At 44.4% G+C, this 17093-nt stretch overlaps 2 protein-coding genes across 3 annotated transcripts in view; one reads left to right on the top strand and one right to left on the bottom strand.

The window, feature by feature from the left end:
* The window catches only part of RNPS1 (RNA binding protein with serine rich domain 1), a 170817-nt gene extending 170673 nt beyond the window's left edge, over window positions 1-144 (bottom strand). Inside the window, exon 1 of the mRNA XM_086941298.1 lies at window positions 2-144. Coding sequence (XP_086797424.1) covers window positions 2-63 — 62 coding nt within the window. The 5' untranslated portion in view covers window positions 64-144. The remainder of the gene's footprint in view (window position 1) is intronic.
* A 404-nt stretch (window positions 145-548) lies between these two features.
* Window positions 549-17093, top strand: part of LOC147685383 (uncharacterized) — a 102325-nt gene continuing 85780 nt past the window's right edge. The window contains exon 1 of one of the 2 annotated variants that reach the window (XM_086941296.1): window positions 549-786. The gene's annotated coding sequence lies outside the window, so the exon portion shown is untranslated. Of the gene's footprint in view, window positions 791-17093 lie in introns of both variants that reach the window. The other variant, XM_086941297.1, reaches the window with a different exon arrangement.

The following is a 17093-nucleotide window of genomic DNA, read 5'->3' as shown; positions in this document are numbered from 1 at the left end:
CATCTTCCTACCGCGGCCCGAACCTCTCTGCCTCCCGGACTCTGCCGCTCCGGCGCGCTCCATGACTCGCTCTGTGGGACACGCCGAACCAGCGCCAAGTGATGACGTAGGAACACAGGTTACGTCACGAGAAACGTTAAAGAAAAGACGCCGTAACTTAAAGTCCGGTCAAACTAGAAGGACCCTGATAAAATGAACCGTGCCTGGCGGCCATCTTATGACTGACTTGGATGATGCAGTTTACAGCTATTTGTCAAGCTGAATACAGTTAATATTTCCGATTGAAACATAAATTCCTTGAACGCCCGTTTCCAGCAGATTGGCGTCGATACGCCACTCGCTCATTCTCAAACTACATCAGAAAGTTGATGCGCTCGGTGTTTTTGGAGCCATGTTCTGTCGCTTGTATAATGACAAAATGATGGCACTATGTGTTTATTATTATTATTATTAAAACGCTATGCTTCCATGCTCATAAATGTTGCTTTTCGTCCTCGTTCTGTTTGCTATGTCCTCTTTCTCTTGCCGGCACGTAGGTACTGCTTTCCACTCTAGCTCCGCCTTCTACGTCAGTCTCGGCTCCTGGTACTGTCACCTTCGAACAAAGAGTTCTCTGGGCAGCGGATTATTCTCTTAATAGATTTTTGGTAGCCCAAAGTGACAGTCTACACAAAGAGAGATTCGTAGGCCCATCCAGGAGGAACTTGCCGCACTAGTCACCTTCTATTACCCGCACCTTGGTGTCGCCCAGCAGCTGTTTACCAGTGGTCGCTTCCTGTTCTTCACGTACGTACGTGCGCCAGCCCCGCCCATTTTTGGTATTTTAGAGGGTAGAGCACTGTTACTCCCAATAATTCTAGCATGTGTGGTAGCTAACGTCTTGTTCTACCGCCTGCGCCCAGTTCCTAGAAGTGGGCAAGGTACCCCCTTCAATTGGAGAGCCAGGTCCAAGCTGGGGGCTTGGCTTTTTCCTAATAACCAAAACACGAGGTGTCCCATTAAACAACTAGTCTGAGCTTGTGTACTGTAGCTGGCTCTCATTGTAGAGCGCTGTAATGTGCTTGTGCCAAGTTTACTTTATATGGAAGAGTAATAAACAAAAATTAGCTGCCAAGTTTCCAGATTAAAGATGCGACTAGTTAGGCCAGTGCCATTTGTAGCCCTGGCTTGTCAGCACAGGAGTGTTTTCATATGTGATCAACAAAAATAGTTTTCTGAGTATTACTGAGAGAGGGGAATAAACTCCCATCAACTATTGGTTCATCTGAGTACACGATTTGATTTCGACACAGCTGTGATGTTCCTCAGAAAAGTATGCTTGTTTTGCACTTTTAGGCTTCTGACATACTCAGTACAGCTGGACTTAGTTATGCATTTGTGTCTGATATTTTTTTGTGGGGAAGTTTATGCTCTAAACAGCAGGCCTGGGCTGGAAAGGTGACAAACTGTAGGCTTGATTGAAGCATTGGAAACATTTATTATTAGAAATGGGTGTCTCTAGTTGGCCATGGTTTGCACCTTTGTCAAAGTAGGGTCCCTTCCTTCTAGTCAGGATAAGGGAATTACACTTCTAAAATAACCGCTGCTCACCCCGTTGGTAGCTTGGCATGAGCATTCAGGCCTATCTTAGAGTCAGTGTGTAAAGCATTTGCACATAACCAACAGTAGTAACACAGTGAAAGCACTACAAAAGAATGCCACACCAGTTTAGAAAAATATCCAATATTTTTGTGTACTCAAAACAAGAACAAAAACTATAAAAATCCACAATACAGTACTTAGAAATCTTCAGTCATTAATAAAAAAGATTACCCCCCCCCCCCAAAAAGAAATTCTCAGTCATCAAAATAGACGATATATAGTACCTTGAAGTCATAAGCTCTATCTAGGGCTATCAAGGCGTCGTGAAAAACGAATCCAAATAGTTCTGGCTGACCGCAGCATTGCGGGCCAGCTACGGTGTCGAATAGACCTGTAAAACAGTACCTTTAGCATCTGCAGACGTTGGTCCCGTAGGTCAGTGTAGGAGTCGTCAGGCCCTTGAAGTCAAACGCGTTGCAGATCAAACTCCTCACGTTTGAAGTCGGGAGCACCGGTGTCGGGGCTGCAGTATGAAGTGCAGCGGCGTGCAATGCCCTCAGGTCGTAGTGCAGGCAGCGGCTCGGTGATGGTCGTCCAGCTGCTTTGTAGGACCAGGGCTGCTGTGCGAAGTGACACGGTGCTCGTCGTGGTGCTGGCAGGTCAAAGTGGCGTCATTGGTGAGACCAGGGTTGCGGTGCAGTGTTGGGGCGGTGCCCTCTGCTGTGCCCTCAGGACACGGACTCGGCAGTGGCGTTGTAGAGACGGCGTTGGGTTGCTTTTTTTCTGTTGGAGCACAAAACACACAGTCCCCAGTGCTGATGGGAGAAGAACTTGAAGTCTTTGCTGTTCCTGAGACTTCTTGAACAGGGGGCAAGCTCTAACTCAAGCCCTTGAAGAAACTCACAAAAAAGAAGTTGCAGAAAGTTCAGTCCAGTCCTTTCACTGCCCAAGACAAAAGCAGCCACTGCGGACCAACACAGCAAAGCACACAGCAAAGTAGTAGTCTCTCCTCACAGCTTCTCCAGATCTTCTTCTTGGCAGTCTTCTTGGTTCCAAAAGAGTTCTAAAATTTACTTCTTATAGCCCAAAATACTTTGTTCTCTGGAGGCAGAGAGTGTCTGTGCCAAGCCAGAACCAGTCTTGTCCTCCCTGGTGCAGCTTGCTGGCAGGAGGTGGAGACAGCCTTGACAGAGGCAGACCAGGCCTATTCAAGTGAAAGGAAATCTCTTCCTCCTACTCTAAATGCAGCCCGGGTCTATTCAGCCCAGCCTTGACCCATCTAGACTCTCTGGAGCCATGGCACATCCCCAGCCCCTGTCACTCCAAAGCCAGACAGTCGATCCACAAACCCAGCAGAGGCACACTAGATGGCTGAGTAATAACATACCTACTTTCTAAAAGTGGTATTTTCAAACACAGAATGTAAGAATCACCTTTACTAAAAGATGCATTTTAACATTCTGAGTTCAGGCATACACACTTTATTTTCCTACTTCATCCCCAGGGGTAGTTATGTTTATACAATTTTATAAGCAAACTCCCCATTCTAGCCTACAGAAACAGGTAGCCTTGCAATAGTGAAAAACTAAATTGGCAGTATTTCACTATCAGGACATACCACACACACCAGGGCATGTCATACCTTTCACAATCACTGCATCCTGCACACAGGGGTACCTTGGGCCTAACTTAGAGGTGGCTCACATGTAAGAAAAGGGAAGGTTAGGGTCTGGCAAGTGGGTTCACTTGCCAAGTAGACATGGCAAGTTACAAACTGCGTGCAGACTCTGCAGTGGCCGATCTGAGTTACCTTTGAATGGCTGATTGGGTGGGTGGCACAACCAGTGCTGCAAGCCCACAAGCAGCATTTGATTTGCAGGCACTGGGCACACACAGTGTACTGTACTAGGGACTGACTAGCAAATCAAGTATGCCAATCATGGAAACTCCAATCCAAAATACGCATTTCACAGAGAGCATATGCACTTTAGCACTGAATAGCAGTGGTAAAATGCCTAGAGTCCTAAAACCAACAACAGCAGCTCAGTAAAAAATGGGAGGAAGAAGCAAAAAGTTTTGGGATAACCCTGCAAAAAGGGCCATCTCCAACAGTTATGTTCTTTCATAGGTCTGATCTGCTTATTATGAGAAAGGCCAGAGCAGTCCTATTTCATTTACTGTGAGAAGGATTTGTTAAAGCCAGTAGGCCTTTAAAAGCAAATAATCAAATTGTGTTACTGTCAATAGGGAGGTATTTTGTTACATGTAATCTCACAAATTACTGTAGTAGTCAATTGTTTTGGTGTCAGACTCTTATTTGACTAATACTGGGGGTTTTCACTCTGACAAATTCAGTTAGTCCGTATTGAGAGGGGTTATATGTTGTTTAGCAAACTGTATTTTTCTACATATTTGTAATTTTTCTAATTGTATGCATGAGTGCTGCGCTGGAAAAGGTCTCTGTTGATGATGGTTTCAAGTCAATTTGAAAGGCTATAAGCCTTATTGATCCTTTGGGAAAAATTATGCCAGGTTCCATCTGTTTGGTCCGTTTATTATGAAACGTTTGACAAAGTCAGTTGGCTTGACTTGCTTATTGTAAATATGTGAATAGCACATGATTTAAAGGAAGGCTTGTTATTACACTATGCTAAAGCCTGCCCATAGGTATTTCTGTTACATGAACCTCAGAGATTACCTTATTAGGCAACGTTTTTAGTGTTAGTAACCCACCTGAACAAATCATGGGGTATAAGATGTGCGCAATGATAATCCTCATTAGACTCTCTTCTGATGGATTTTTAAAATTGTTTGACAACTGTCATTTTGTACATATTTGTAATTTTATATACCTTATGGTTTCATTGTCAGAACGTTTATGCCCAGCACAGTGTGTCTGAGTTGGTTATAGAAACAAGCCAATGGTAACGGGTACACATGTGATTGTTTGTTTTGAAAGCCTATCATATAGGCGGTTGGTCTGACATATTTATTATAAAGATCATTTGTTAAAATCAATAGGCATTTGCAGGTGTACTATTATTGCTTTGTATTGCAGCCCACAGATAGGTATATTCTTGCATGCAATCCTACAGATTACCATAGTAGGTAACAGTTTTTGTGTTGATTGTCCTCTCTAACAAACCCTGGGAATAGAAGATTTTCACTGGGAGGATCCTTGTTAGGCCCTCAAGGGGAAATAGTGTTTTGTTTTGCACACTGTAATTTTTTTATACCTTTGTAATTTTAACTGTGTGCCTCATTGTTCTCTATTGGGAATGTTTCATTTTACAATCATAGGCCTGAGTTGGTTATGGTGAAAAGCTTTAGGTCTGACTGGTACACTGGGAACATTTGTTCCAATGCTAAAGATCGGATCTTCTTATTACAAAAAGTTAGGACAAAGCCAGTTGGCCAAGCTTATGTATTGTGAAAAGCATTTATTAAAGCCAGACATCCTTTAAAAGTGAGTTGCTTTACATACTATAGGCAAGTATTTTGTTACATGAAATCTCGCATATTACGATAGTAGTCAATGGTTTCAGTGTTGGCATCCCACTCTGACAAACTTGGAGGATTTCACTGTGATGATTCTTGTTAGACCCTATTTAGAGGGGTAGATGTTGTTTTACAAGCTGTATTTTTCAAAATGTTTATAATGTTTTAACTTTATGGATGCATTAGTTAATTCATTTCCATTTATACAGTATAAAGAACTGCTCCAAAAGAAGCGTTCCAGCACTATCAACATCGGAAATCACAGCACTGACACTAGACTGTCCGTTTAAGGTTAGTCCTTAAAAAGAATGGTTGTATGGCCTCTCTGCAAAAAGGTTGCAGAGCAGGCTGGCAGAGCATTCCACATTTTTATTGCCAGATAAATAAAGAGCCACCCACCCCTCCTGGCTTTTTTATTCTACGAATTGACAGTAAGCTCTGATTTGATGAACAAAGTGTTCTTTTGGGGACGTAGTCTCTAAATCTATCCCTGACGTAGGCAGGACCTTTTTGTGTACAGCCCTAAAGGTAATCATTAGGGCTTTGTAGTGAAACCTTTTTTCTTTGCTCAGGAAGCAAGTGTAGAGATGTTAGATGCCAGATGACAGATTGCCATTTGAGTAGGTTTAAAACCAACCTGGGACCTGTATACTGTACACTCTAAAACCTACAAATGATGTCAACTGGAACTCCCAGGTGGAGCACCTGTGTGCACTGTGGGAAATTGATCTGGGGTCCCTATCACTGACAAGAGATAGGAAACTATCCTGGAGAGAGCACCGAAGATATCCAAAAATTCTCACTTCAAATTGATCAGGTATTATGTTCTCCACAGACCATATCCTACGCCAGAGCAGATTGGTAGATATTTCCATTTGGTTGATCAAGCCTGCCCCGTTGTGGGGAAGTGGAAGCCCACATCCTAAACATGTTCTGGCCATGTCCCTCGCTGCACAATTTCTGGAAGGAGGTTATGGATACGTGCGGCTGTCATTGAATAGGTGATTCCCTGGCCCCTGGCCACTCTCTCCTGGGGTGGTTCCCAAATACTTATTAAAAACCAAAGTCACAAGTAAGTTCCAGGACTTGGCGTTCATATTAACCAACTGCGAAATCACGAGAAATTGTGTGTATATCTGGAGTAGAGAAATGGGCAGGATGTCAGGGGAGGGTATTCTTGAGAGAGGCCAGGCGAGGAATAGGTACATTAGACACAGTTCGCACCTGGGAAACACTGGTAGATAAGTTCACTACTCCAGACCCCAACACCCCGATAGCTTCACCAGTAGGATCTCTGAAGCTTGCTCCACACTAGGATTCATCACGCCACTGTGACCAAACCTGACGCTGCCTTCTCCTCGCAGCTTCTCCATAAAAGTGGTCAGCGTTAGCCAGCTGTTTTTTTCTACCTTGTTTCTTCAGAATTAGACACACTGTTAATTCGTAATAAATCAATGACCGCGCGTCGACTCATGGGGAGGGAGGATGGAAAGGGGTTTGTTCTATTATGTTTGGGTGGACACCTCACCAGTTCAGGGGGTGAATAACTGCTGACTAGAATGCACTGTAGTTTTAAGCAGAAGATGCTACTGTGTATGTGATGTGTGATTTACATAATCTCATTATTATTATTTTTTTTAAACTGGGACTCCCAGATAAAGGGAGTTTGCAAAAGTCAAAACTGGAAGTTATCAGGGCATGTACATTTGTTTTACGAGTGTGGACAGGAAGAGATTTTAGAGTCTTTTTTAAATGCATTTAGAAGCACAAAGCAGGTACCCATGACAGCTTGAATTTTATGCTTGAAAGACGACTCTTGATCCACATTGTTGGCCGGAGAGGTAGTAGCCAGTGGTTTACCTAGTTGTTTCGGCCAGCAGTTCTGTATCAACAGTGGAGGTGAATTATGCATGATGGTTGCCTTTTTATGTACACTTAAGTCGATCTGTGGTGATTTTGCTGTCAAACCAATGCTCAAGGCTATTGGCCTTATTGGTTTATTGGGAAAAGGTATTCCAGAATCCATAAGTTTGATCAGTTTATTAAGAAATGTTTGACAAAGCCAGTAGGCTTGGCCTATAGTAGAAAGCATGTGCTAAATGTAATAAGCATTTAAAGAAGGTTTCTTATTTCACTGTGCAAAAGCCTGTAGTAGGGATTTTGCTACATGGAACCGCACAGATTATCATATCAGGCAAGGGTTTGGTGTTGGTAACCTATCCTAACAAACAGTGCGGGTAGAAGATCTGCACTATGATAATCCCTATTAGGCTATCTGAGGAATGATTTTATATTGTTTTGACAACTGTAGTTTTGTACATATTTGTAATTTTATTACGGTATACATAATGGTTGCCTAATGGGAAAGTACATGCCCAAACAGCAGATCTGAGTTGGTTTTGGTGACAAGCAAGTGATAAAAGGTTATAAGCTTGATTCGTTGTTATGAAAAGGTACAGTAAAAGCAGTTGATCAGACATATTTAGTGTGTGTGTAAAACATACGTTAAAATCAGTAGACATTTAAGGCTGGATTGCTATTCTGCATTAAAGCCTACAGGTAGGTATTTTCTTGCATGTAATTTCACAGATTACATAGTAGGTAATGGTTTTGGGTGTTAGTTACTCCTTCAAACAAACCATGGGTGTAAGATTTGCGCTGTGAGAATCCTCGTTAGGCTCTTTTACGAGAGATAATATTTTGTTTTTCTAACTTAAATTTTTTTTATACCTTTTGTAAAGTTATAACTATGTACCTGATTGTTTCCTTGTGGAAAATTTAAGGAAATGTATCACAATTAAGTTAACAGCAGTGTTTATTTTACTTAAAATGTAATTATTAATTATTAACATTCGTAAAAAAAATGGCAAAAAGAATACTCTCTTAACTGCACAGAGTATGGCTAATTGAAGGGAAATAAAATTCTGTTCCCAGTCCATTCAGCACTTGGTGCTTAGACAAAAAGTACGTTTTATCTTGTCCCAAAAGAGTTGGTCTGCTGTGAGTGTACCCACTGTTTACCTTCCGTAAGGATCCACGTCTTTTGTAAGCGTGATCCAGAACTTTTCTAAATTGTTAATGAATTAATTAGTTTGTAATGTTAAGTTGGTTGGAAATGCTGCCCTAATGGTGCGATCAGACAGCTTGAAATGTAGACAGTACTTTTTCCAATGGTCATGTAGTTTTGAACAGATTCAGGCTGTTGCAAAGTTTCTTGACAGTAATTGCATAGTCTACAGGACTTGAGGAGAGAAGTAATGTTTGATCCACAATTTTCACATTGTCTTACAGGGATTTGTAATAGCCTCAACCAAAGATCTTTCCAATTGATCTTGGCCTTTAGAGTTAAGTTGAGGTACGGTGGTTTGAGATGGAAATAAGAACCTTGGTGATATCACGCATGATTTTAGTTGGTTGAATCTACTAGTTTCTGAGCTCATCTAGTCAATTCGGATAACTAATTTATATTCAGTAAGTTGTGTTTTTGAATTGCATCTGTTACAGACGCTATGCTATTTGAAGAGTAGGGCTGTAAGCTTGGTGTTGTTTCTTCACAAATTATGTATTTCGTGGTAGATTTTTTCACCATTGTGCAATCAGTTAAATAATTGATCATATAGCATGTGTGAAGGTAGTTGACTGGAAAAATGTTACACTGTAAGCGAAAAATAGAACAAGGAGTCGATGAACACAGACTGAATAACCGTCTTAGACTCTGCACATGGATGATCTCAAGTTCTTGGAGCTATTTTCGTTTTAGAGCAGTAAAGGCATAAACTAGAACTGGCAAGAGACTGGTGTTCAAAGCAAGTACTCCAAGGCTAATCGCTTTTCTACTGTATGTCTGGGAGACTTTTATTATTGATTTAGTTTTGATGTTAGCCTTTGTATTTGTTATGACACCCTAGCTTGGGTGTAAATAAATTGTTGTTACTGATATGTCAATATAAAATAAATCTAGAGCGAAAAGAGAATGGGTTCAAATACACACGCTTGTTTCAGCCCATTTTCAACAAACACTTTGTGGGAGCTCCATTGTTGTAAGACAGATTATCTTAAGCCAGGTATCCGTGTGAAGAGCCATATTGAAATGTAAAAGGACCGGGCTAATTCCAAGTGACAAAGGATTAGCCTGTAAATAGTCTCTGTTAACTTTGTCAAATGCTGCTCTGTAATCCACAACGCATGCATATAATGCTTTCCACTTCTTGTGCATCTTATGAGCTAGCATAGTTGAGGCAATTATGTTATCGATTGTTGAGCATCCCTGGTGTAATGCTACATGGTATATTTGTAAGCAAATTGTATCTGTTACCCAACGTGTTAAAAGGTTTAGTAATTGCTTAGCAAAAAAGTTAGTCTTCAGCTTCCAATAATTTTATTGTACTGTAGTTCCTATATTCCCAATAGGCTCTGCGCATTGGAATAATATAACCTATAGGTGTGAGGTAGGACTTATGTCTACTAGGTCTCTATCAAATATATTAGACTTAATTGTGAGTGCCAGCTAGCTCACAGGTCACTGCAAACTTTCTCGAATAAACAAGAAGGGATTAGTTTCTGACAACCGCATAAACATTATATATATATATTATAATCGTGCATGCTTCGTTTCACCAGAGGTGCAGAGAAATAGAGAGACTGGCGTTTTCAATAAAAGGTATTTATTGAACAGTCTTCTTTCTCATGCAGAAGAAATGAACTGCTACAATCGTAATACTGGCTGTAAAGTATAATGCGTACAGCAAGAAGAGTATTATAAAAGAATTCTGTAAAATCATGTTATGGTTTCTAAGCCATAAAATACATAGAATACCTACATGAAATAAATAAAGACTAAAAGTACTCAACTGGTGCTTCTAAAATACGCCTACCCGATATACCTAACCTAACCTAGGTCTAGTACGAGGGAAGAAGTAAGTGAGGTGTAGCATAAGTTTAGTTTCTTTTGCCAAGAATCTATCCAAGATTTCTCTTAGGGTCTAATCAGCTCCGTACCTTGATTTAGAATGAAGGAGGTCTGGTATCTCTCTGTCTCAGGACTTGATTTCCCAACAACCCACAAGGGTAGCTTGGAAACACTGGAGCTGGATTTCTCGGCAAGGGAAAAGACAGCGTCTCTCTCAGTGCATCTGCTGGAGGGTCGGCTTCCTTCGGCACTTGCTGCAGCAAGATGCGTCAGGCAAGTAGATAGTCGAACTGCTCCAAACCACCGTTTGTTTGCTTGGACAAGTGTGGGCATATTTATACCTTGAAGGTGCCGAGTTTGACGTAAGGTTGGACATAATAAATTAATTAAGGAGTCTCAGTTCTTTGAAAACTCCTTGAGTTCTTGGATAAATCAATATTCAAGCAAAGGGAAGTCCCTAGCTGCTGAAGGCGAGTTTTCCAAGAAATCGTTGTGGATTTTCAGAACTAGACGCAGGACCCTGGTCAGAATGTAGCCTGCCGATTGCGTATGTGCCAATAAAAACTCGCAAATCTTTTATAACAGTCCGGGCGTCAGCCAAGCGCTGAGGCCACATCCAAATGAATCTGTCCTAATAGTTATGGAACCGCATTTGTCCATAGGGACGTCTGCGTGCAGAAAGTCTAATGCTGTATAACAATGGTGTCTGAAGTGGGCTGGCTACACTGTAGTCAGGTATCTGGTGGCTTTCAAAGCTATGATCTCTGTAGCAGACATCGCAATTAATTCAGAATTCGTAAATGTGGGCATTCATCCCTGGCTACCAGTACGTCTCTTTTAATTCCACTAGAGATTTAGAGATCCCTTGATGTATCAGACCCTCTCCCATTGGTGCTTCTTGAACCAAAGCACCTCTCCTATTCCTGTTTGGAATTACCCTATTCCCCACTCCAGGGATTCGAACATAAGGAATGGAGTTGGCATCAATTATGTATGTATACTCGAGTGGATAGTTTAGAGGTAAAGTAGCTCCGCTGCCTTTGCTTGTGGCATTGACAGCTAATATTGTTTCACCGTCTATTTCTGTTTTTGAACGAGTGATTGAAGCTACGGAAGCCGTTTGCACAGCTGCCTTCATGGCTTCATCAGCCAATGAATTCCCTTCAACGTGAACGCCATCACGCTGATGACTCAATGTATGGATTACGTGAGTCTTTTGTAGTTCTTTCTGTAAAAGAACTACTTGTTCCCAAAGCAACTTATGCTTAATTGTGCCACCTTTTGCATCTTTGAAACCGTTTTGAACCCAGTTCTGCAAGTATTCATTGTAAGATTGGACGCAGTAATACAAATCGCACACTATGAGTGTGGGGAATTCGCGATCAGTATTTTCAGGCGCCATCTTGAAAGCCTATAGTTCAGCTCGCTGAGCTGTACAGGCTCCTAGTGATTGAGTTTTTGTGACCATAGGTCTGAATTTACCATCGCGCCAGCGACCTTTAACAATCGCGCACGCGGCACTATAGGCTTGTTTGCCCCCAATTGCGGTCTGGGCTGATCTGTGTGTATAAATTATACATCCGTAATGTTCTAGAGGCAGAATTTCAGTGGGCAGATGACATTCGTGTACGCATTGTAGAAATTCTTGGGTTTTCAAGTAGGGGTCAAAAACGTATTCAACGCCTGTTGCAGCAAGAGAGTAAGTTAACCCATTGTATCCATCTTGGATGTAAAGCTTTAGCATTTGGAATGCTCGCTTTTGTCACTGCCTCTAAGGCAGGTACAGGTGTAACAATCATTATGCGTTTACCCTGCGCGAGGGCTCTCTCCTTTGCTACTGCAGTTTGAACCGCCGTTAGAATTTTCTCTGTTGCAGGGAATTTCATTTCAGCTTGTGTGTACAAGTGTGATTTGTAAGCTATTGGTACCTTTTCACCTTCATTAAAGGTTAGGTATGTGAATCCGCATCTCCCTGGGATGATTCGGATTACAAGATTGCGCATGTTGTCGCATGTTTGTAACTGTGTTTTTGCTAACATGTCTGTTTGCACTGAACGCAAAATTTCTGTGGGTTTTTGAGTCCAATTTCTTGATTTGAAATCAGGTTTTATTAGTTCGTAGCGAGGTTTAACCCTTTCTGCGTAATTTAGAACGTAAATTCTTCCAAAATTCAGGAAACCTAGAATTGACTTTGTTTTTCAGCGTTTTTGGAGATTGGAGCAGCGCACATTTCTCGAGAAAGTTAGCTGCTAGGCTTTTGTCTTCACTTGAAAGTTCGTATCCTAAGAATAGGACGTTGAGGTTGGCAATTTGTGATTTCTTAAAATTGAATTTGTACCCTTCAGAAGCAAACCCAAGTATTATGGTGTTCACTCTTTTCAAGTGCACATCCAAGTCATTGTCTGTAAGATAGATGTCATCGACATAAGATGATGCCTCATCATGATACGTTTGTAGTAACTCTGTTTCTCTGGCTGAAAATAACCCTGGACTATTCTTGAATCCTTGGGGGAGACGGCAAAAATGACGCTGTGTCCCCATGATTGAGAAAGCGGTCAAGTACCTGCTTTCTGGTACAATGTTTTGACAGAAGAAACTGTTAGAAATATCTTATGTGGTTTTATATTTTTTACACACAATGTTATTCATCAGTGCTGCACTGTGCGCATTTTGTACTGCAAAAGTTTTGCAACAAGAGTTTAAATGTCTGTAGTCCAAAACTAGACGATAAGTATTGTCTGGTTTGGAGACAGGAAACAAAGGATTGTACATTGACGAGGTGCATGTTTCAATCGCCCCTTGGTATTCAAGTTGATCTAAGATCTCCCTGACCTGTTTTTTTAGTTTCCTGCTTAACTGGATACTGCCTTTGAGCAGTTGGTTGATTTTGTAACTGGATTTTATGGTGAGGAGAATCCTCATTCCATCCCACATGATTTTTATATAATGCTGGAGCTTGGGCTACAGCCCATTTTCTGGCATAGGTGTATTTTTTATTAATTGGAATATGATTTGAGAAGGCTGGCATAATGATGTCTTCGCCATGTGGGCACTCCCTGACACATTGAGGTGGGCAGTCTTTTTCAGCTAGAAGAATGTCATAACCCTTAGAGAGCTTCTCCCAAAAGAGTGCTTTTATTTTTCTGGGTATGTCCCCCTCCATCCGGAGCGTTACATCATATAACTTATGGGGTACACTAACCCTGGTGTCGGCAGTTTCAACTTGAATGCATTCATTCAAGTCCACTGTCTCTAGATGGTCCTTCAGGATCTTGCGACCTATGGTAACTTCTGCTGCGCTGTCCAGCATTGTCTGGGCCCACTCCCCGTTCTTGAGTTGTGTCCTCAAGATCCTCGGCATGTCTGATTTTTATTTCAAATCTTTTTTATTTTCCAAAACAAGCATCAGGCAAAGGACTGAATGTTACACAGCGTTAAGCCTACAACCCATTCAAGGCCGGCCGCGTTACTAGACAGTATAGCGATAGCTTTAGAAAGCCACATACTCAGTCCTATTGTACACAGCGTTTTGCCCACAACCCCTTGGGGCTGGCCGCGTCATATAATATCAAGCACAAGCCATTCAGTCTTGCAGAAAAAGCCCGACCCCTAGGGTCAAATACAAACAGGCAACCAGCCTAAATGGAACAGACGGACGAGCAAGGTCCAAAACCCTACAAGATATTGGAAAGAGAAGCAGTAGGACAGAGCAGACAGTGGGAATAAGGAATGAGGGAAGAAGAGAAGACGGCCGGAGAAGGTGGAGCGTGCGCAGGGTGGCGGGGTCTACATGACGTCAAATCCAGTCCAGCATTCTTAGCAGCTAGAGCTTAATGCTCGGGGGTGTCTATTGTAGCAGCCTATCTGGATCAGGGGGGAGGGGGGCAACAGCATCCTCGAATAAACGCAGCGTCCAGAGCTTGGCAGGCATGTGGCGCGCATGTTCAACGGCACATAAATATTGTACTAGGGGCCACCAGACAGCCTTAAAGCGCGTGTCCCGGGCTTGCAGCCGAGCTGTAAAAAGCTCCATCGTAATAACATGCCATAAGCGCACGAACCAGGATGCGATTGGAGGGACTTCGGGCGTTTTCCAATACAAGGCTATAAGCTGCTTGGCTGCTCCCAGCATTTGAAGCGCCACAGTCCAATCGCTCCGAGTCAGTGCCCTAAGGCCGGCAGGTTTGATACCTAGTAGGAGTGTGATTGTGGCTTCAGGCAGAGGGAACCCCAAAACCCCCTTGATGTGGCTTAGGACCTCCTTCCAGAAGAGGGTCAGCGACGGGCACGCCCACCAGATATAAGTAAAATCCCCCACTGCAGGCCGGCATCTCCAGCACGTAGGAGAGGAGGCAGGGAACATCTTGTGTAGACGCTGGGGCGTGTAGTACCACTGGGTCATGAGCATATAGGCATTGTCCTGCTGTGGATGCTACGATACACTTTGGGGATATCCCGCCACAGGCGACACCACTGCGCGGGGGCAATGTCCGTACCTGATACTGACTGCCAATGTTGCTGATATGGATGTGAGGGTGGCGTCTTCGGATGTTGCAGGATCTGGTAGGTCCGTGAGATCAAGCCCTTCGAATCCGCAAAGGAGCGGACAAGCCGCTCAAATGGAGTGAAGGCGCGCGTAGCTGCCTGATATGTTTCATCTTCGGCGACCCATTCTCTTAGCTGGGCGTATTGCATCCCCGCTGCCGGAGAGACGCGGAATTCCTCCCTACAGTGAGCAAAGGACTTGAGGGGGCCCTCCCTCAAACAGATCAGTAAACACCCTGCAAGTTTCCCTGCGTCAATTTGCTGAAGGCGCCCGTGCGATGGGCCGGTGGAAAGGACGGAAAGGACGGATTCCCCTCTATCGGAGTGTGCGGCGAAGGGAATGTTGTGAGGCCCCAGCGCACCGCTATCTTATCCCAGATCTCTAGCACCGTTTTCGTGGGTCTCGCCATGTAGGAGCTTCGAGGGCGCGCTGCCTTATGACGCCATGGAAGGTCCCAGATGGTTCGCCCCGTCACTGCCCGGTCCATATGGAGCCACCCCTTCTCGCTCTCGGTAACCCTCCACTCCACCACAAAGCGGAGGTGCGCCGCCCAGTAGTAGTCCACTAGATTAGGGCAGGCCAGTCCCCCCCCCTGTCGCGCGGTGCCATCAGGAGCGTTTGGGAGACCCGAGGTCGCCTCCCCCACCCCCTCTCCCCCCCAAATAAAATTTGGGAGATCGCGTTGGAGGCCTCTTATATAGTGCAGCGGGATGGGCGTGGGGAGGCATTGGAATAAATACTGGATTTTGGGGAGGATGGACATCTTGATGGCATTGAGTCTGCCCAGCCACGACGGTACAAGCGGCTTCCATCTCTGCAGATCATCAAGAACCGAACGTCGAAATTCCCGCCAGTTTACTTGCGTCCACTCATCCAGGGAGGGGGTCAGCTGAAGGCCAAGGTAACGGATGTGCTGATCCGCCCATTTATATGGGACAAGCTGTTCTAGAAGGGGTATTTCATCCTTCGGAATAGTGAGGTTAAGGGTCCAAGACTTATGATTTATCTTCAGGCCGAAGGCACGTTCGAATAGGCACAACACTGAGTGCAGCGCCGGAAGGGACTCTCGAGGACTCGCAAGCGTAAGGATAAGGTCGTCCGCAAACAGCGCCACCTTGTTCTCGCGGCCGCCCAAGGGGATCCGCCGGTTCACCCGCAGGAAAGACCAGACCACCCGGTCGAATGCCTTCTCCGCAGCGATAGAAGGCAGGCCGGTATCTTCCAGTGGTGCGTTTTGCCCACGAGGTGCGCAACCCGGCTCATGTTATCTGCCCCCCTGCCGGTTGCGGATGAAGCCGACCTGATCCGGGTCTACCAGACCTGGCATGTGGGGATATAGCTGTTTCACCAGTAGCTTGGTGTAAATTTTAAAATCGGTATTTAGCAAGGCAATCGGGCAGTACGACGCACATAACGTAGGATCCTTTCTGGGTTTCAGGATCAAGGCTATCCCCACCATACCCATATCAGGGGATGGTCCTACCGTGTCAGAGAAGGAGTTGTACAGCCTGAGAAGGTAAGGTCGAAGCTGAGCTTGAAACATGCGATAGAAGGACAGAGGAAGACCAATTTCCAATTTAAAACATTTATAGAGCGCAACGTTCACCGTACGGTTTCTTGGCGCTAGTGAAGGGTCCGGCAACTGAGGCAGAGTAAACCTGTCGTAGGGCAAGAAGGGGCCAGTTACACGGGGAAGGCCTGTTTGAAAAGGAACGTTTTTAGGTCTTTGCGGAAAGAAACATAATGAGTGGCAGAACGAAGGTGGTCGGGGAGGGAGTTCCAGAATGTAGGAGCCAAGGTAGAGAAATTGGCTCCACCCCACTTTTTACGCTTGAAACGTGGGATTTGAAGGAGAGACTTGGAAGAGGAACGAAGCTCTCTGGTGGGGACGTATTCATTTATCAGCGAGGAAATGAAGGCGGGGGCAGTGCCTTGGCGGGCCTGGAAAACCATGCAGCCGGTTTTAAAAAGGGAACGTTCCTTAACAGGAAGCCAGTGGAGCTCCCTGAGGAGGGGTGTGGAGTGGTGGTAACGTGGGAGACCAAAGACCAACCGGGCCGCCTGGTTCTGGACCATCTGGAGCCTCCGCAGGCTGTATGCCGGGATGCCGTTGTATAGGGCATTGGCATAATCCAGCCGCGATATCACCAGTGCGGCCATGATCAACTTGAATGCCTGGGGGGAAAAGAAGCGGGAGACGGTGCGGATGGTTCGGAGGGTGAGGAAGCAGGAGGAGACTACAGAGCTAATTTGTGAATGGAGGGTGAGTTGGTTGTTCATTTTGACACCCAGTGTTTTGACCGTGGTTGAAGGAGTGGAGGCGGGACCAAGAGAGGAGGGCCAGAAGAGAGAGTTCCATCTGGCCCCGGGGTTTTCCCTAGTGGGAGTTCCTTCATGGCTGTTGTTATCTCCTCTTGAGAGATAGGGCCCTCCATAGACTCTTCATGGTGTGGATGTAGCGACGTCCCTGTATAGTTCCTCAAGACCTCCTCCACTACCTCCGGGGGGGGTGTCTCTGCCTGATACAATGCTGAGTAGTAAGCCCTAAATGCTTCACAC

Source organism: Lissotriton vulgaris, chromosome 10 (assembly GCF_964263255.1).
Source record: "Lissotriton vulgaris chromosome 10, aLisVul1.2, whole genome shotgun sequence".
NCBI classification, from domain to species: domain Eukaryota; kingdom Metazoa; phylum Chordata; class Amphibia; order Caudata; family Salamandridae; genus Lissotriton; species Lissotriton vulgaris.
Note: the sequence above shows the minus strand (reverse complement) of the source record. Positions and strands in the feature narration are given on the sequence as shown.